This window comes from Caretta caretta, chromosome 5 (genome assembly GCF_965140235.1).
Source record: "Caretta caretta isolate rCarCar2 chromosome 5, rCarCar1.hap1, whole genome shotgun sequence".
NCBI classification, from domain to species: Eukaryota; Metazoa; Chordata; order Testudines; family Cheloniidae; genus Caretta; species Caretta caretta.
Window position 1 is genome coordinate 52,427,406 of NC_134210.1, and position 21,378 is coordinate 52,448,783.

The 21,378-nt window shown below is 38.0% G+C and overlaps 1 protein-coding gene across 2 annotated transcripts in view; it reads right to left on the reverse strand.

The window, feature by feature from the left end:
- Window positions 1–11,892: 11,892 nt before the first annotated feature.
- The window catches only part of SSBP2 (single stranded DNA binding protein 2), a 278,870-nt gene continuing 269,384 nt past the window's right edge, over window positions 11,893–21,378 (reverse strand). For both annotated transcript variants that reach the window (XM_048851560.2, XM_048851558.2), the window contains one exon: window positions 11,893–21,070. In XM_048851560.2, coding sequence (XP_048707517.1) covers window positions 21,041–21,070 — 30 coding nt within the window. In that variant the 3' untranslated portion in view covers window positions 11,893–21,040. The remainder of the gene's footprint in view (window positions 21,071–21,378) is intronic.

Below are 21,378 nucleotides of genomic sequence, written 5' to 3' on the forward strand. Positions count from 1 at the left end.
GCCTTAGTAAAGTAGCCTTGGTAAAGATGAATGTCCTCCCAAAGTTATTATTGTTTGAATGAATCCTTGTTGGAATAATTTAAGGGATAACTTGTCTTTTGCCTGACTCTGTCTATAATCTATAAAATAGTTTCCAAATTTACTGAGTTATCCTTATTATCCAAGCTTTCACCAAGATTATTATTTGTTCCCTCACTGGTATTGTTCACCAGCATCTAATTTGGCCCTGTTGATCAAAGATTTGGTCCATAAGATATCTGTTGTCTGCTGTGAGATTAGAAGCCGCATAACTGTTGGACTCACAAAGCAATGTAAAGCCTAAATCTGCTCACATATAACCCTTCCAGAATTCCCTGGAGTAGTAATGTGCTGGGTGAGCAACAGGAAGAGCTCTTTTATTCTGTGTAGAAGGGTCCTGAAAAAAACCAAAACAGATAACTTCTCTAGTTACTTCTGAGGTAAGGGAAGGCTTTTAGTTTAAGAACATGTCTCAGAACTCTATGTATCCTCTAGTTTTTAGGAAGGGGAGTCATTGGAAAGAGGCCATGATCTGTAGGAAGTATGGGTTCCACTTCAAGAAGGGGCATAGCTCTATAGGATCCCTATCAAGAGTGCAGATAGTTGCCACCACTTTGGGCATAGCAATGAAATATGGAAAATAGTTGACTACCCAACTAGAATGAGAGCTTGTCTACATGGAAAAGTTAATCAACATTAACTCAAGTTTCTCCAGTGCAAAAATACCCTGGTACACATGACAGAATTCATTACAGCACACTAACACCAGCTTTATCATGAGCTCTGGAATCATTTTCCAAAGTGCTGTGAACTGAATTAGTTCAGTCTACTGTTCATGTGCATACAATGCTGAAGTGCACTACTTTGGCAGTCCTCCATCTGCTATCCCACACTGCTTTGCAGGTGTCTGTTACTGACCTGTTTCCCTGTGTGCCCTCCACTGCTCTGGTGTCCAGTTGACCTGATGTTCCCTTCCCTGTTTCAAAACTGGTATGTGGCCATAATTTGCTCATTTGCTCCTGGATTTGAGTATATCAACATTGCTATGATGTAACTCAGAAGCTTTATAATGTGCCTCGAGCAGCCACTTGGAGCTGTGCAGAGCCCTGGATCTCATTGCCATCTGGGGAGAAGCATCGGTGTAGCAAGTTTTAGGGGCTAGCCTCTGGAAGAAAGAAAGATGCCTTTGAAGACATTGCAAAGCAGATGTCCATGAGGAGTCCTAACCAAGGCACTGATTAGTGCTAGCTCGAGTAAACAGGTCAGGAGAATGTACATTAAAACAAAGGATGCCAGGAAACAGTCCAGCTGTGGAAATATGACCTCTGAGGGTTTATTTTTCCCTATTCCCCCAGCCATGGCACCTACAGTGGCCAGACCCACAAGAACAGAACCTTTCCCGATGGCCAGGTGTCTGGCTGAGTTGAGGAAGAAGCAGAGAACTCGGTGGGAAATCTTTGCAGACTTCTCCCCAAAATTGAAAACAACTGAGAGTTGGGGATTGTATTTGATGTCAGAGAGCAAAAACCAAAAAACAGGGAGCTATCCAAAGAGAGCTTTGAAATGGCCAGAAAAAGCACCACAGTGGCCAGAGATAGCATTGCCATGGCAAAAACCACTGTGGAGGAAGATAGGGAGATGCAGAAGCAATTCCTGGAGGCAATACAGAAGCAGAATGCTCTGCTGCAGCCCATGCTGCTAGCAGACACACAGACAATCCAGTGCCCTCATCACAGGGTACTGGGAACACCAGCATATGTTCCCCACTGTACCCTGGCAGCCTTGCTTCCAGAGGCCAATTCACTCCCTGGCTCAAGCTCAGGGCAGCGAGAACAGTTGGTCCTGGGAGCCCAGCTGACATCAACTAGCCCCTCTTCTGTCCTCCAACTAACAGCCCAGTTCTGTAGTTCAACTCAGCCTCTTCTCCTTTTCCCTGCCCCCCTCAGTTCTTGTTGCTCCATTCCCACTTAGCCCTGTTGGATACTTACGTCTCTGAGTGGCAATTCAATACTGCTGTGCCACTGTCTGTCACTCAGTGGGCCTCCACACTCTCCTGTTGCCCTGGTCTGGATTACATGAAACCTGACACTTAACTTGCCCATATATTACCTCTGCTTTGTGTTCCTGGCTTCTGGGCAATAGACCTTTTTCCCAGTCAGAAAGGTGCATGTTAGTGATTGGACCTAATGGTGACACCATTAATAACTCTCTATTGTCACGGTTAGTTACATAAGGAGGTACTTCTTCACACAGTGCACAGTTAACCTGTGGAACTTGTTGCCAGGGGTTATTGTGAAGGCCAAAAGTATTAACTGTGTTCAAAAAAGAATTAGCTAAGCTCATGGAGGATAGGTCCATCAATGGTTATTAGCCAAGATGCAACTTCTGATTGCCAGAATCTGAGTCTGGACAACAGGGGATGGATTATTTGATAATTGCCCTGTTCTGTTCATTCCCTCTGAAGCAACTGGCATGGGCCACTTTCGGAAGACAGGATACTGGGCTAGATGGACCTTTGGTCTCACACAGAGTGGACATTCTTATATTCTTATGTCTGAGCCTATGGGACACAGCTGGTAAGGAAGCTCTGACAAAAGTACAGGAGGTGCTGAGTCATGAGTTCTCATAGATTTTTTAGTGGGGACAACTTCCAAGGAATAAGATAGTCCAGTAGGCCATTTACCCCTCCACCTCCTCTACCATAATTCCATTAGTCTTCCCAAACCTTCCTTGTGAGTACAATAATACTTGGCTAACATGCATGTGTACAATAAATAACCGTAAAGACAGATTAGTTTCCTCCGCTCTCATAGATTTCCTTTCTCCTGCTTTTCCACTTTGCCACTGTCTGCTGAGGTAATTTATTGGGGTCTCTTTCTTCCTGCTGGCTGTTCCTCTCCCTGCATCTTCTTATTTCACGGCAGCCCCTGCTGGAGGCTCCCAGGCTTGTTTCTCTTTCTTCGTATCTACAAAAAGAAACTGAACTCTTCTCTGTCTATTAGGCATTTATATGGCCCCTCTCAGAGTATATTAGCACCATCAAGAAACTAGGCACAGCAAAACTGTGTGATTTGCACAAGGTCACATAGGATATCTGCAGCAGAGTAGGACTTGAACCCAAGTCTCCTATGGCACAGGGTAGGGCCACTGTACCATCCTTCCTCTCAGTTGTGTGAACAAAAGGGGTGGAGCTAGCAGACGTGAGCAAGGAGGACTCTGTGGACCACAGTTTGAGAGGCCCGTGTTTCTATTTACTGAACTCAAATATTGGAATCATTAAAAGAGAGCCTTAAACATGGCAAAGTCAAGACTACTGCAAGAGGTGGCCAGTGGTGGAATTAGAGGTGGATTTAGAGGAATTGGACATTTTGGACCTTGGAATTAGAGGAATTGGATATTTTGGACCGTGAACTGGTAGTGAATTAAAGCAAATTAAGACTTAACACTGTGGTTAACAGATTTCGGAAGTCATTGCCATTCAGAAGCAGTTTTATAAGTTTATACATGTCAAGACATGATTCTCACCTGATAAGTTTGCAGCTTTCTGCACAGACCTGAAAAAAAAACTAAACAAAAAACAGAGGTGCAATTTTATATACAGCTAAAAAAAAAAAGTGTACTAGCTAGTAGATTTTCATCCCCTGATAACATGACTTTGTAATTGAAGCAACATGATTGTAAGAGCTTTGTACTGCACAATAGCATATCCCAGGAGTGCTGTGAAGTACAAGACACAGTAGAGTATTTTCAGAGAAAGTGTGGCAGGAGGAGTTAGGAACGTGTTAATAAAAGATGAGCTCTGTGTGTGATGTGGGTAAATCTTCTGTAAAATAAAGCCATTAGAGCTAGAAAAGTTTCAGAGTAACAGCTGCGTTAGTCTGTATTCGCAAAAAGAAAAGCAGTACTTGTGGCACCTTAGAGACTAACCAATTTATTTGAGCATAAGCTTTCGTGAGCTACAGCTCACTTCATCGGTTGCATACTGTGGAAAGTATACGCAAAAAGAAAAGGAGTACTTGTGGCACCTTAGAGACTAACCAATTTATTTGAGCATGAGCTTTCGTGAGCTACAGCTCACTTCATCAGATGTTTACCGTGGAAACTGCAGCAGACTTTATATACACAGAGAATATTCTCTGTGTGTATATAAAGTCTGCTGCAGTTTCCACGGTAAACATCTGATGAAGTGAGCTGTAGCTCACGAAAGCTCATGCTCAAATAAATTGGTTAGTCTCTAAGGTGCCACAAGTACTCCTTTTCTTTTTGCGAATACAGACTAACACGGCTGTTCCTCTGAAACCTGTGGAAAGTATAGAAGATCTTTTTATACATGCAAAGCATGAAAAAATGGGTGTTTACCACTACAAAAGGTTTTCTCTCCCCCCACCCCACTCTCCTGCTGGTAATAGTTTATCTAAAGTGATCACTCTCCTTACAATGTGTATGATAATCAAGTTGGGCCATTTCCAGCACAAATCCAGGTTTTCTCCCCCCCCACACACACACAAACCCACTCTCCTGCTGGTAATAGCTTATCTAAAGCGATCACTCTCCTTACAATGTGTATGATAATCAAGGTGGGCCATTTCCAGCACAAATCCAGGGTTTAACAAGAATGTCTTGGGGGGGGGGGGGTTAGGAAAAAACAAGGGGAAATAGGTTACCTTGCAAAATGACTTAGCCACTCCCAGTCTCTATTCAAGCCTAAGTTAATTGTATCCAATTTGCAAATGAATTCCAATTCAACAGTCTCTCGCTGGAGTCTGGTTTTGAAGTTTTTTTGTTGTAATATCGCAACTTTCATGTCTGTAATCGCGTGATCAGAGAGATTGAAGTGTTCTCCGACTGGTTTATGGATGTTATAATTCTTGACATCTGATTTGCGTCCATTTATTCTTTTACGTAGAGACTGTCCAGTTTGACCAATGTACACGGCAGAGGGGCATTGCTGGCACATGATGGCATATATCACATTGGTGGATGTGCAAGTGAACGAGCCTCTGATAGTGTGGCTGATGTTATTAGGCCCTGTGATGGTGTCCCCTGAATAGATTTGTGCTGGAAATGGCCCACCTTGATTATCATACACATTGTAAGGAGAGTGATCACTTTAGATAAGCTATTACCAGCAGGAAAGTGGGGTGGGGGGAGAGAAAACCTTTTGTAGTGGTAAACACCCATTTTTTCATGCTTTGTGTGTATAAAAAGATCTTCTACACTTTCCACAGTATGCATCCGATGAAGTGAGCTGTAGCTCACGAAAGCTTATGCTCAAATAAATTGGTTAGTCTCTAAGATGCCACAAGTACTCCTTTTCTTAGAGCTAGAAAACAAGTCTGGCCAGAGCAACAGTACTTAGTCTTACAGTTACACAGTTAAACCAGTGATAGGCCCAAACAGCAACATTTGGCTCCAGATGAGAATTTCACCCAGTTAGAAGTTATTCCAAGGGATGCGGAGGAGGTTGGGTTAACTCTTTGGAGAACTAGGGGCTAGGTTTGAACCTCTGGTTTGAACCTAAACATCCTCAAAATTCAGGGATATTCTAATCTGGAGTTTTAGTTCAAGCCCACCTGCACAACCCCTTTCAAAATGTGCTATATCTAAACAGATAAAGGTTGGATCAAAGTTCCACTAAACCTTGGAAAATTACAGCCAAAAAGCAGTGATAGTCACGATGCAATACATACGAAAGGCTCTTAAAAATCCTTTGTTACAGATGGCTTCAGCAACTGCAGGACACATTTTGGCAATGGCTCTTTTGGGTGATGGGTTAACAATTATTGAAATAACTCAATGCTGCCACAACATATAGTAATGCAGCGTTAACAGTAAACACTCATATATTATTGAAACGAATATTTGAGTGCCTGAAATTAAAAACAATGAAAACATTCATATTTTACAACTATACTTGTAGTTGTTCTTGAAAAAATATTGTTTTGACATAGCTTTTGAAAATACAACTTATTCTTGTAAAATGAAACTTTATTCTAAAATGTATCCAAAATTGCAAGACACAAGCACCATTAAACAGATAAATAGACATATATTTATGTACAGAGAGCATTAAAACACAAAACAATTGTTAATATAATTCTTATACCATTTTAATGAGTTTCCATCAATAAAACTTTAAACTTTAAAGAAGACTTTTCGGTTGCAAAACAGTTGTAAAATCATATGTATAAATTATGTCTATTACAATTCCAATAACAGAGGCAAAGTAAAATACAAAAATAATCAATACTGCAAATTCAAATACAAAACCCAAAATAATGTAGCACAGGTAAATATGTACACTTGATGAATTCATGCAGCTATGCAGTGCAACAAATTAACTGTTTAATTTAACTTATCACAAAATGGAACCACCATGTCTGCAAGCAGAAGAAAATATGTTTTGTAATAAATCATAGTGCATTTAGAAGTTCAACTTTATAAAATGATTGCTGAGTGATATATTTCTAAAATTCCCCATGTGGTCTGACAGTCCCCAAAGTCCTCTTCTGCAAAATAACATATAAAGGACAAAAGTTTAAAAACAAAACAAAACCCCAACCATTCTAGACCAGATTTTGATGCCAAATTTTTATATTTTTACTTGTACCATCTTGGTTTTTAGTCTTCTTACCAATCCTATTTCCAAGTGTCCATGTCCCTAATGACATATGTTACACCTCCTTACCAAAGTGAACCTTCCACAGTCAAATGCTATACTCCATAAATAGAATCTAACACAGCTCTTAGACTGCACTGGTTTAAAGAGATAACTCTGTAGCTTCAAAAAGGCAACTATGAACCCCCAGGAATCAGAGAGAATGAGAGTAAAATGGTGGATAGGGAGACTCCTTTACACCTGAAGTTTCTAATTTAATTACACAAACTCATATAAAATAAAAGGCTTTATGGCTTTGCTGAAAATTTCAATAATGCATTATTAGGCAGGTACAAAGCCAATATATGTGAAGTTCTGTTGTCTTTCATAGTGTAGAAGGCTGCAGACTATTCTGGTTGGTGAAGAGAGATAAGCCTCAGATAACCAGGTAGAAAAATATTTTAATGTTGAAAATGTTCTAGAAATAGTGAACAAAATCAAAATAAGGAACCTTTTTAAAAAAAAATGTGATTTTTTGTGTGTAAACCTGGCTGTTCACCGTTCAGTTTTGCTGTTGATTGGTATATCAGAATCAAAGCATATAGATACTATTGAGATTCATACTTCATAAAATATTAGTTGTTAAGTGTCAAAATTAGATGAGATGCAATTATACAGTCTGACACTTGTGTCTCTGAAACTTGTTAAAGTGCTAAGCACGCTCAGTGTTTTCACTAGAAAGAAGTTGGGAAAACGCTACATTTCTCTGGTTGCCGAAAAGACACTGGCTTACACCAGCATACACCCCTGTGAAGGTCCTCGTTCTGCATTCTCTGTACTCTCCAAACTCCTTCTCAAATAATTGTCAGGTGAATGGGAGTTGTGAGTGAACAAGAGATGCAGGATGGAGCCTGTATTGGGTAAACAGAATGACATTTGTGTAGCAATATTTCTAATTGCTTTACGAGCAGTCCCACAAATGGAGATGGCAGAAAGCAAATTTGTGTTTTATGATCTTATGAAGAATATGACATTCTTGAATGGGTAATGCCCCACTGGGTGAAACATACACACTAGCCCAAATAGTCTCAAATGTTCTTATGTCAAATGTTTCCATATTGAAGAAGGACATCAGAGTTACTAGACAGCAGGTAAAGATATCAAACCACCAAGAAAAGGGGAGGAAGTTTATCTACTCACATATGTTAAAGGCACAGGAAATAAAAGGTATGGTAGTGGTCTACATTTAATGTAAATTATACATTGTTTTTGCTATACATGAGAGAGATTTATTTTTCTCCTCCGAACTGCCTCAAGTTCATAGAATGCTAAAAAAAATTGAAGGTATAAATATAATGGCACATTAAAATGAATAATGCTACATATGATCACAGACTAATTGCTATATTTTTGCCTCTCTTGGCAGGTCATCTGGGTGATCTTCTATGTCCATAGAATGGCAAATCCCTTTTGAACATAAAAATTATTCATTCACTATAGATTTACCAAGACAGCTGGAAGTGTATCAGCTGAGTCACAGAATGGATCCTGTTGTTTTGATGCACCTGAAAAGCAGTCAGTTAGCTGCCATCACAGTCACTTTTCCAATTACAACAATTGTGCCATTTGTCCTTTTCCCTAAAATTCAATGAAACCCAGAAATAGCAAGAGAAACAGCCCCGTTTTCATGTGAGTATAACATTAAAATTAAGATGATTCTTGAACATAACTTTTGGCTGCAGTTCAGCCCCTGAAATATCTAACTGGTAAGCAGTGACTGTATTAGCACATAATAAACAGCCTTTTCCAACACTTCATTCAATGCCACACAATAAGCATATTCATTTTCAATATAAAATGACTTGCAATTCAGAAAACAAAGCAAACATATCAGTATAGCTGCTGGTAGGCTCATGAAAGAAAATGAAATCTACTCTTGTCTGATGAAGTTTTAAGCTAAGTTCAGAGGTAACTTCTGCATCTCAGCACTTTGGTTGTGAGAAGTTGGGCACACTAGGAACGTGATAAAGGCATGAGTGACCACATTTATATTTTTTTAATCTCCACTGTTCCTTAACATGTAGGAGAGGGAGCTCTTGCTGCAATCAGTATTGTGATTTGCTGCCAATAATTAGTGGAGAGTGTTGGCAAGTTGCAGTAGCATAACAGGAAAACTGGGAGGCTTGATGTTTGGTGCAGGCTATGGGGCTTAGGGTAGAATATGTTCTGCAAGGAGCTTGTTAGCCCATGCAATGATACCACCTACAAAGAGCTAATCATCTAAAACATGGGATTCCCACATCTCTAAATCGGGATGTGGCAAAAGGCAGACGTTGACAAGAGACAGTGTGAAAAACATGAACTGCCAGTACGACTGATCTACTCAAAATCCTGAACTATGAACTGCTAGATCACTGACTTTCCAAACAGCCCACGTTGTTCAGTAATACTCGTGACAGAGGAAAATAAATGCTGACTGCCATGCATAGAAAATTCATCTAAAACAAAGGCTATGCACATTCACACTTTTTGGCTACAACTACCTAATATTTTGAAGTTAGACAGCAACAAACATGATTGGTTGATTTTAGTTCCCCTATGTAATGGTTTCCTTATTGGATAGTTTAAATGAATGAACCTCTTTTGTGCACCCATCAAAGATTATTAATAAAAAATTAACAATATCCACTGAACTAAGGTTAACATTTTAAAAAGGGGGTAAAACTATTCAAACAAAAATCAGCTCAAATTCTATTAAAAAAGGAAAATATAAGAGAGTCAAAATGCTGAAGGCAAGAATCTAATGTGAAAAGTTAGACTCCAAGATTGAAGAGCACAGAAAACCATGCAGTATTTCACAAAAATTCCAGTTTTGTTTTGGGGTGAAATTCTCACCCACAATTGTGTTAAATCCAAAAGATGAGTTTGGTATGGGGGACCTGACCCCAGGATGTGGCATACCCCTGGAGCTGGGCCATGGTTGCTGCTAGAACATATGGGCTGCAGCAGAAGATGCAGCGGTGCAAGGTACCTTCCCACATGTTTGTGGTTAGTTGAGCCACACAATTCATGGACCCATTGGCCATGCCCCGGTCACAAATTTTCCTTGGGTACAACCGTGGAGCTTGGTTTCATGGCATTCAAGGGAACTATGAATTTTTCCTGTAGTGTGGCTTCCTTTTCACACCAGGCAACCACAGTGATTGTGTTACATTTTAAGCCTTCTGAGACACTTCTGTTGGGAGGGAAGGAGGGGCACTTTCTCAATACATAACTACAAAATCATCATCAAATTAAGTGTGCACATTTCTACACAATAGTGCCAATAATACCAAAACGCCACCACATGGAATAGATGGTGGAGAACAGGAGAATATTTCACAAAGTAGTTATGGACTGCTCCATTCTTTGATAGATGATTTGTTTTCTAAAGGACTTAGACCAATGATTAAAAAACAGAGGCATTGTGAGGGCAACTTTCAAGTGGTTGCAGGTACAGTAGTAAATATCTCCCAAAGCAAAACGCAATCATTTGGGAAGTGAAGTGATGGATGTCAGGCAGCTTGTTGGATCTCTGGGTACTTATTGCTTCTCTTCTTAAATGATTAAAAAGGATGCTTTTAAAAATTATTCACAAACAAGGTCTAAAGAGATTTGCACCTGGAATGATTTTCCATTCTAAAGTAAGGCTCACTAGTTTATGTGCTTTTAAAGCAGAAATCTTCCCTCAAAGATGATATTTGTGAGACTTGTTTTTTAACTTTATATGGTGGTGGTGTGAAATGGAGTGGTTCTTGCAGCAGGTGTAGACTATGAAGATCAAGTTTGGGGGACTAGGACAGCTGGTGCAGAAACCCACAAAATTTAGGAAGACCCCCCCACATACTAGCAGCTTTGATTTTAATTCATTTGAACTTATTAGTGTACCCTTGTATGGAAACAGGATTGTGTTTTCTGAACTATATCCTAGAACATTTCTTTGTTTTCTCAAATTAAATTTCTGCTTATTTTGAATGTTGCATTTTGAATAAAGATTTTCCTCTCTTTATAAAATTAGGGATTGACTAGTAGTCTAATTCACAATTTTGGAAACTATTCTTTCTCTATGACACACCTGTCTAGTTGTTTAAAGGTGACCTGCAAAGGATCTTTTGGTATAATTGGGTTTGTGCTCTTTTTGCCTTTTCAATGATATATAAAGGGGCTCTCAAATGATCTTTTGAAGTTTTTTCTTTTTTACCTTACCAGTATCACAAATATATCCTTGATTTTTTGGGGGAGAACCACTAGGAAGTAGAAGGGATGTTTACTGTGGGCTTTTAACATTTTAATTGAAAGGGTGAAGGTGTCAAGTATTTAATAAAGGCTTCCTTTATTCAAAATATTAATTAGTTATTTCAGTTAAATAGCTGTTAAAGAAAACAAGCAAAAACCAGTTTTAAATGGTCTGAGTAAAAATTCCTTCTCTCTCAATAGCTCAAGTTTCTTGGCTCATGCTGTCAGCTGTTTCACTAGTTGTCTGGATATCATAAAATATCCGTGCCCAGACAGGGTCTGAATTCCTAATATGTAAAAAAATAACAAGCAAAAACCAAAAACCTACAACCTTTCAGGTCTTCTTTGTACAAAATAACAAAAAAAAAAAAAAATGGAGAGGGAGGGAAGGTCAATTTTACTTTCCTTTGCCGGCCACCTGAATAATTCTTACTAAGAATGCAATTCATTTAGTAGAGGAGGGCAAGACTTTGTACCTCACATGGGCACATTAGTAGCGCTGTGTAGGGATTGTGAGCATAGTATGCAGGTAGTGCTTCCTTATCTCCTGCACTTGTGTCCAGTACCTGATGCAGAAGAAGTAGACCAGAGGAGGGGCCACTGGATCCATGCTTATATGGTTACAGTGGCAGGGACCCCTATAAGCTGGAACAGTGGCTGTGAAGTGCCATGCTGTAGTTCTGTAGCCCGCATTGTGGGTTGGAGATGGTGAAAGGAAGGATATCCATTCCCGGCTTAGTTCCCTGCACAGAGTCCAATTACTCAGGCTTTGGGTTGGGAAGGGTAATCTCAGCTGAACTGGAAAGCACACACTGATGCATACCCAACATTAAGACAATGAAATGTGTTAAACTGCAGCCAGCAATTGCTTGCTGAACTCTAACACCAAGCTCTCTAAAAGGACCTGAACTCGGGTGAAATTTCTTTCGTTACATATGATTTAATGTCCCTGTTAATGGCTGATATATGTGCTGTGTAAAATAAATTCTGAAACCCCTAAGCGTGCTTAACAAGGCTTTAACCACATGTGAACAGCAAGTTTTGACAACAGAACAAGTACTACAGTACCATAAAATACACATGGCTGTTCAATCAAAAGCCACCTCTTGCTTTGAAACAAGAATTTACAGTCTTAAGCAATGGTGACAAGATTTCTTACACAAAACCTACAATAATGTACAGAGTATGCATGATTGCCGAAGTTATAATGCCAGCATTAAAAAATATACATTTTTCTACATAGAATGTCTTGTGCAAATGTGAACAAGTTGACAATAGTTTACCAATGCTTTAAATAACTGAAATAGATATAATCCACCAGATAGTAAATTCTTCCTTCCCCCCAACAGTAAGCAGGTGTTGCCAGATGCATGAACGGCCAACCTATGTAATAAAGGGTTTTTAACATTGGGCATGTGCATGCATGTGCACACACATAGACATACACACAAAAATTGTAGATGCACCACAATATTTTTTGCAAGGGGATACTTGCCACAAAAAGCCCAAATCAAAGTTGGTCTTTGCACACTTAAATCAATTTGATTTACATTTCTTTAACTGCCATTACAAATTTATAGATGTTTCTTGTAAAGATGCTCTCTTTTTTTCTTGAAACTTAAATTTTATTAGAAATAGAAAAGCCCCCAAAGCACCAGCTTCCACTTCATTTATACCATTGTTTAATGCTGATTTTTCTGTTTTTACTTAGGAATTAATTTTTTTTCCATTTAAGAATAATCTGAAATGTGGTAAGTCCAATAAAAACTGGGAGTTCTTTAGAAATTTTTTAATAGCTCTGGGAAATATTTTATTGACATTTTTGAAGGTCAAATTTCTGAATAATATTGTTTAAAAGTATAATTTTAAAAATATCAACTTTCAGTTTTCTGCAAACACTTTAATTTCTGATGCACTCTTAGTTGTCAAAACGCAAGGCACTCAGACTTTGCCCATCCCTTATCTATAATAGTCATGGGCTATGGCGATTATATGTTCCAGTCTGTAATGTTCTCTCTTGGTTCAGAGGGGGATCTCACCTTCATCTGAATGGTCTCCCACTATGACCTATAGTCTCTGGGGGGTGCACTTATATATTGAAGAATAGGGCAGTTACCAAATCTTGGCTATCTCTTTTGTTGATGTGTGTCGCTAACCAGTTTCTCACTGATAAAGTACAATTCTCAAATCATGGACTTTCCAAGGACAGCTTTAGTAAAGCAGTGTTGCAGCCTTCTATTTCAATTATGTGTGTTTTATTCAGGATGGATTTTTTCTCCCCATTTTCTATGGGAAACAGCAACTCTTGTTTTAGATCATTTTAAGAGGCACAGAGTGTCTGTTGCCTGATTTAGAGCATAATCCTGTGAGATGCTACATGCCCTAATTTCTACTGCTGAGGATTCCTCGCAACGTACAGGATCAGGCCTTGAGGAAACAGGCTATTTCTTACACAAAAAATGTTTATTGCAACATCTCTAATGAAATAATCTATGTACGGTTAGGACTCTATTCACAAATGTAAGCAACATTTTGCATGGATTTTGTGTAAATTATTCTTGCAGCAATTGCACACGATTTTTGTGCAAACAGCTGGCATGCAATAGGATGGGTGGAAAACAGAAGTCCAAAGAGAGAGGAGAAAAAAGGAATATAGACATTAACTCTATAAATAAAACCTAGGAACAGCTAATTTACACAGCTGATAATTTGCCTCCCTAATTTTCACATCAGTTAATTATTAACAGTGGTTTCATTTTATTTGGTTTCTGTCAAAAGTGGGTATAGAAGTAATTGTTATCATTTCCTTCTGTGCAGGGGCAGGAGTAAATATAAATAATACAATCCTACTTTCCATGTGTTTCAGTTCTCCTATTCCCCATTTCAGTAAAACAGGGCACTGAGAAAATACCAAAATCTTGTTTAAATCATCCATGTTTGCCCTGGATTCTCTATACAAACTTGAGTGCCGCCAAATTTTTGCTGTTAGTAAAATGAAACTGGGGATTCTCTTCTTGGCATATGAAGATCGGGAGGAAGCCCCCAAATGCATCATCATGTGAACACATACTGTAACGTTTACAGACGTGAATAACTAGGCAGCAGAGATTGTCACACATTGGAGTATCTGGAATTTAGTGAATGGCTTTGTGTACTCTTGCAGGTGAATCATCCACTACTTACCAAACTCTGTGCACATGCCAGTGTGTCTACTTTGTGTCGTTCAGTGTCTGCTTAATGCAAATACAAAGCCATACACAGCTAACTGGCCATAGATGGCCATCCATCATATAGTTTAAAAAATTGGTGTACACATAAAACTCAAATATTTGTGAATAGAGCCTTTATAATTTTCTCACATATGATTTTAGGAATCACAGTTTTTGAATGTAATTTGTTATTTGTTATGTAATTTGTTACGATTGAATAAAAATGTTTTGATCCAATTTCTCAAAGCTGTGTCATTCAGCAAATATTTAGTATGCTGAATTCAAATGAAAAACAAAAGCAATTTATTTTCTCTACCTCCTTTACACATAGAAATTAAATGGTGGCTAGAAACTGAAGGTTTCAAGTTATAAATGGAAACTGTGTTTTTATTAAACGTGAAAACATGTACCCAAGAAAAGGGCATACACCTTTATACATTTTTATGGCAAGTTTTCCCATTACATGAGAGGCTTCCTTATATATTTTAAACTTAAATGATGAACAGTAACCAAACATAAGTTTGGATAAAAACTGCACTGCTGTTAACTGTTTTAATGAAAAAATATGAATGCACAATTTAAAACAAGATGAAAGGACATGTTCATAGAAATATTTTAAGTAGCTGTGGAGAGAGGTCTGATAAATTAAGAAACAGAAGAAAGCCAAATCCCATTCCAGGTATCAATTATATTGATGCATAAATACACTCTTGCATTGCTAAAAATTTTAAAAATAAAGTGTCTATTTCAGGGAAGACTCAAGAATGAACAATTTAGGCTCCAATCCTACAAATTCTTATACATCTTAAATTTAAGCCTGTGAGGCATCCCATTGACTTCGTGTGTTTGCAGGATCAGAGTTTTACTACGTTTTTTGAGTGGAAGGTCCAGTTATTCATTCTAAATTTATTACTGTAACAAGCTGCAAATATGATAATATTGGTAAATTGAACTAATGTGTGCAGCCAAAGCAATGATTTGTATCTATGAAGAGCTCATTGGCCTCTTTCCCTTCATAACCAACATCATTTTGTTGATTTCAACCTGCCCTTTACATTTTGCTGTACCTATGTTTATGGCTAAATAAGATTACAAGCCAAATAATCCTGCAAACCTGCTCCTCACATGAGCAGTTGCATCAAGACTTCAATGGGACAACTTGCATGAGTAAGGGCTTGCAGCACCAGACCAATAATGTCCGGAGAAACAAAGGAAGCTACACATACAACGTATTTAAGTATAACTCATTTACATTTGAGGGCTGAACTGAATTTCTTATATCTGTTTTTTTGCACCATGAAATATTGAGATAGATCCTTAATGTGATCATTTGCTAACATTAAATTGCCACATCAGCTTGTCTGAAGAGAAATGAGTTGTCACTTGTACGGAAGGGAGTCTAACAGTTTTTATTTGCAAACTATGTGGTTCAACATGATTCCTACCCTCAAAGCCACCCAAACAAACCCAAATGGGATTGGAACTGGAGCTATCATCAGTTGCAATTTACTTCTCCTGGCAATTTTTTTTTTGCATCATTAATCTGTAAATTTGTTGTGCCCTACAACTTTCAATGTATAGGACCAAATCTTACCGAATTTGGCCCATATTGAACAACAACAAAAAGTACTAAAGATGGCTAGGAACAGAGCTAAAACACTTAAAAATAATTAAATGATCCAGGAAATAGACATCAGTGCAATATTTATCAGCTGAAAAGTCATTATATCAAGGGAAAAAAAATTAAAATATACAACTCTGAATATTGTAACAGCTGGTCCCTCATTAAATTACCCATCTAATTCCAAACCCTCTCTACATACAGTATTTCATTTGCTAATTATGGGACAGGGGAAAATTCAAATGTGTTTTAGCCACTGTAGGAATTTGTTATCCTTCTAACGCAGAGATTCCAGCCTCATGGAGTATGGTGTCCAGTTTTGGGCACCACATTTCAAGATGTGGACAAACTGGAGAGAGCTTACAGGAGAGCAACAGACATGATCAAAAGTTTAGAAAACCTGACCTATGAGGAAAGGTTTAAAAAATTGGGCATGTTTAGTCTTGAGAAAAGAAGACTTGGGGGGACCTGATAACAGTCTTCAAATATGTTAAGGGCTGTTATAAAGAGGATGGTGAATAATTGTTCTCTGTGTCCACTAAAGTTAGGGCAAGAAGTAATTGGATTAATCTGCAGTAAGGGAGATGAGGTTATATATTAGGAAAATCTTTCAAATTACAAGAATAGTTAACTACTGCAACAGGTTGTGGAAGCGTTGTTGTGGAATCCCTGTCACTGGAGGTTTTTAAGAACAGGTTTAACAAACACCTGCCACAGATGGTCTAGGTATACTTGGTCTTGCCTCAGTGCAGAGCGCTGGATTAGATGACCTCTCGAGATCCCTTACAGCCCCATATTTCTATGATTCACACAGAAGAAAGTTTTTAAATCACCTCTGCTAGTTTGAGCTACTCAAAATAATTAATTAAACTAAAATATTTCCCTTTAAAATACAAAGCTCATAGGTGGACTGGATGTTTCAGGCTCATTGGAAATGGTGCCTTTCACTATGGGTCACTACTTCAAAACCGGAGCAGGTTGGTGACTGAAAGTTATTACTATAGCTGATTGTCTAATAAGCTGGTGGTCCAATCCCTAACAAGCAGGTTTCCAATAAAAATTGGCAACTGTGGCACTCAGCAGAGAGACAAATGACTTCAAGCACTGGAGACAGAACTACTCTCTCTCTTTTCAATGGCAGGCCCTCCAGATCAAGGTTGAGGCACACTACTGGGGCAGTGTGGGGTGCACAAAAGACTAGTCTCAAGGGCTTTCAAATCCAGCACCTTTCATGAACTCTAAATTCATTTTAAAATAAACTGAGGAGCAACACAGAGCTCAACTTCAGTTCTTCACACACAAATTTACTAGAAAATAATATAAGTGCCCTATCTATATATAAAAATATTAAGGTACTTTTTAATGTACATTTCAGGCAGCCTATTGTTCTTGTGATTCATACAACCTCTTTCACTCCTTTTTTTTTAATGAATATGGAAGGAGAGTTAATGTCTCCACAAACCTTTGTGTGGAAATAAAATATGGACACAAAGATTCCTTTGCACATGTTTACACAGACAGTGAAATCTTGCTTCCATTCAAATCAGAGGCAAAACTCCTACTCACTTCAGTAGGACCAGGATTTCAACCAGCATCTCTACAGAGAGAAAGAAAACCCACTATTCCCTGCTTTCGATGTTCTAAGGCTCCATCTCTTCTCTTTTAAAATATTTTACTGAAAAAAAAAGTGTTTGGCAAATCAGGCCTTACTCTTCTCCATCTTAAAAAAACATAAGAAGACCACTATCTTAAAACTTAGTGCGAAAGCTGACCTGCTACCCTTAAATTAGCATTACTTCCAGATCTGGACAATTTCCATCTGACAACGCTGGTGCATAAGCATAAAAACAAACAGCAGTTACAGTACACATCAACATCTAGTGCATGAGAAACACTGGTGGGAGGGAAAAAAAAATCAGTGCTTGGAAATAAAATTCCCTTCCATCTCAATTTTGGTCTCTATATTGCAAACTTATAAAAGAATTTTGTAAGCAAAAGAAAGTTAACAAACAAAAAACCTGATACAAATTTGAAAGCTAAAGGCGTCCTTTGAATATGTTGCATATTTAGCAAATACAAGTATTATTCCCTGTGGCTTAGCTGCAGAAAATGTGTATGTGTGATCTAAGCACCTGATCTTGCCAACATGTATGTGAGTAACTTTACTTATGTATGTAAACTTTTCCAGGATCATTCTCTAAAAAGGGAAGGTAAGAGTAGCAGAGATCATTACTTATGTGTGATGAAGTTTGTCATAACAACTCAAGAGATGCATCGGATGATCAAATGGGTCTTTTTCCATCTCTAATTATGTACAGCCCTGATCTTTCAAAGACTTAAGCACATGTGCAACTTTACATACCTGAGTGGTCTCACTGGAGTCTATGAAACTACTAAGGTGTGAAAAGATATGTACATGTTTAATTCTTTGCAGGAGTAGGGTCTATAATTCCCACTGCATCCGATGAAGTGAGCTGTAGCTCACGAAAGCTCATGCTCAAATAAATTGGTTAGTCTCTAAGGTGCCACAAGTACTCCTTTTCTTTTTGCGAATTCCCACCTAAGTACTGTAGGGGCTGATTCTGCTCCCTTTTAAGTCAATGACAAAATTCTTACTGACTTTAGTGATGAAGGATCTATCCCATTACTTAGCAGTTTAATTTAACACAAATATTTTGGAAGGGACTAGAAGAGGAGGTGAGGACACAAGAAGTTGAGAGGTTGTGCTACAAGTGGGACAAAATTGGGAAGGGGGTGCTAAAAAAAATCACAGGAAAAAAATCTGTGTTGCCAGAAGCACATCATGCTATTGTAGGTAAACTAGGAGAAAATATTTTGATGGTGATTTTACATTTAAAATCATTGTCCTGGACATTTAGTACATTTTTGACAGTTCTATTTTAAAGGATATGATTTCTATTTTATATTCTGGTTTGCATCACTTTTATTTAATGGTCATATTTATTTCCCCATGAAGGAATCCATAAACTAAACAGTTCCTGGTAATGTAAAACTAAAAGAGAAAAAGAAAATGTATAAACAAAAGGTGTTATTTCATTTATCTGGTAAATACTAAGGATGTGAGCACGTTTAACTTTGCTACTGTGAGTTGTCCCACTGAAATCAATGAGACTACTCACAGTAGTCAAGTTAAATACATGTGTGTTGCAGGATTGGAGTCTAATTTTGAATTTTTTTGTAAGTGAAATTGATTAGTACTCCAAGGATCTTTTTGAGAGACAGCAAAAAACTACTTGTTTTCAAAAGATGAATAAATGAACTCAAACTCGATAATAACCAGGAGTAAAGTAAACAGAACCATATCAATACTTTTATCTAATTTTAGGTACAAATGATCATTATTATCTTTTTTAACTAAAGGGAAACGTCTCATAAAATTTTAAAAATCTGAATACAATTTCAAGTAACAGCCTGGTGCCTAAGAAGAGTTTACTCTTTATGTAGTTCCAACAGTGGGGTAAAAGACATTCTAATTTTATTCATTTATATGCTAACAGGGAATTTGATCTACTCCTGATACATGCAGTGATGTACGTCTACCTGCACACTGACCCCCATAACATGCAACCCTTTATCACAACTTAAGGGCAAAATTCTCATGACAAATCTGCAGGTGAGCACCACATTTTGGGGATCTCCCACTGAGCTGTGAATTTTGAGGGGTGAACATTGCTTGGTATCGGCAGAATGAATTTAATTCAGACACTTTGTGCCTGAGGTTCTGAACATCACCCTTTTTCATACCACACAGGTACATCCTTTCATTTTCTTAGGGAAGGTGGGAGTCATTAGGAATTAAATGTAATATAATCTTAGATTTTAGAGCTTTACATTAAGGGATAGGAGACTCCCCCTAAAGGCTTTTCTTCGATGGTGCAGGAAGCCGTATAACCACTTTCCTTTTTTCCCCACTATCTCCAAAGTTTTGAAATACAGTATCCTGATTTCCTTATAAAAAGGCTCAGACCTCTGTTCCTGTTCTGTTTCTGATATAAGGGCATGAGCCTTCCAACACTCCCTGCATGGGAAGTACCCACAAAATGCTCAATCATTTTGGTTCACTAATGTGATTATGTACTGGAAAGTTTCTAAGGAGTTCAGCTTTAGTATTCCTGGTGAAAAATAACAAATCAAGTACAGTGGAATCCTGATTATTTGAATGGCTTGGCAGACACTAAATATGTTCTGATAATCAGGACTATGGATAATTGGGAGTCAGCCAAGAATCAATAGAAAAGGGAGACAAGCTGGCAGTTTGTTAGAAAAAGAGGTTTCAGTAATAGGGATTTTATTGTATTTCTACTTGCTACCACACACATGGAAGATCAGGCTAAAGGGAAAACTTATTTCCAAGGACTGAAGAAGCCCTGCCACTTTATTGCTGGGTTCTATAGCAACTGGAGCTCATTTACAGCAATGTTAAAATACTCTGGATAAACTGAGTCTTGTATCAAACTCAGACTTCCATTTAAAGTAGATTTTACAGATATTAGGCCTCATTTGAGGAAGAAAAATAACCTTCAGTGCTCCTATTTTTAAAGGTACTAAGCACAAAAAAGCAAAACAAATAAAAAAAAAACACAAAAAACCCCCAACACCACTAAAGCCAGGTGACAAATTATTAAATTTCCCCACAAAATTAAGATGAGCTTTCTTCTATTTCTTGAGAGAGCACAGTTTGTGATTCACAGGGTAACTGGTATGATACAAGTTTGTGAAAGCCCTCTTACGAGCAATTTTATTCCTATCCATGATGGCAGACATTTACAAAATCAGAACAATTGACCATTTGGGTTCACCTTAAAAAATAACTTATAAAGCAGTGATATATGCAGCACAGAACAGTTCGGGGGGGGAGAGGGAACGCAAATTTTAATAGTTAAAATGTAAACGTGAAAAAAAGATGGAATAAAAGTCTCTATTTCTTATTTCTACTTAAGATGTCATGTGATAATATTTTACAATGTCCTGCAGGTCTATATATGTATATGTGTGTGTATGTATGTCAATATAACATATCCACACACATATACATCTATCCGCACTTATACATACACAGGATAATTGTTTGCAGTTCACTCTTGGGCAGTTCTGTTATGCCACTCTTTATAGTTGTTTGAATCATGTTTGGACCCACTTTCTTCACAAAACTGGGGAGATGGTAGGAAAAGATGGTGGGTCTGGTTGTGTCTGAGATCCTTTTGTTAAACTGTACACTGGGACGAGTAATTTTCTTCTGTAGTAGCTCTCTGAAGAGGGCCAACTCACTGCGGTCTTCATGAGGAGACTTGGTATGGATCACACACTCATTGTCATGCTGGGGGAGTACTGAAAAAGAGGAATCCACATTTTAACAACAGTTATTTCACAGCTTACTAACATCCCTCCAAAAGTATAACAACAGTGAGCTTGAATTTCTGTTCATTATTCTCTTTCTCACACAGGTGATTTTAATCTTATCCTATATTTGTACTGTAGCTTGTGTCAGGACTGCAGTGTAATTTGCAATGCATTTTATATTCATTGTATATTTAAATTTATTTATATATAACATACAACACAGCTTATGAAATGAATAAGTAAAACTAGATTGGAGGGTAGCTTTCAGTTGAAGCTAAAGCTCCAGAGGACACTGT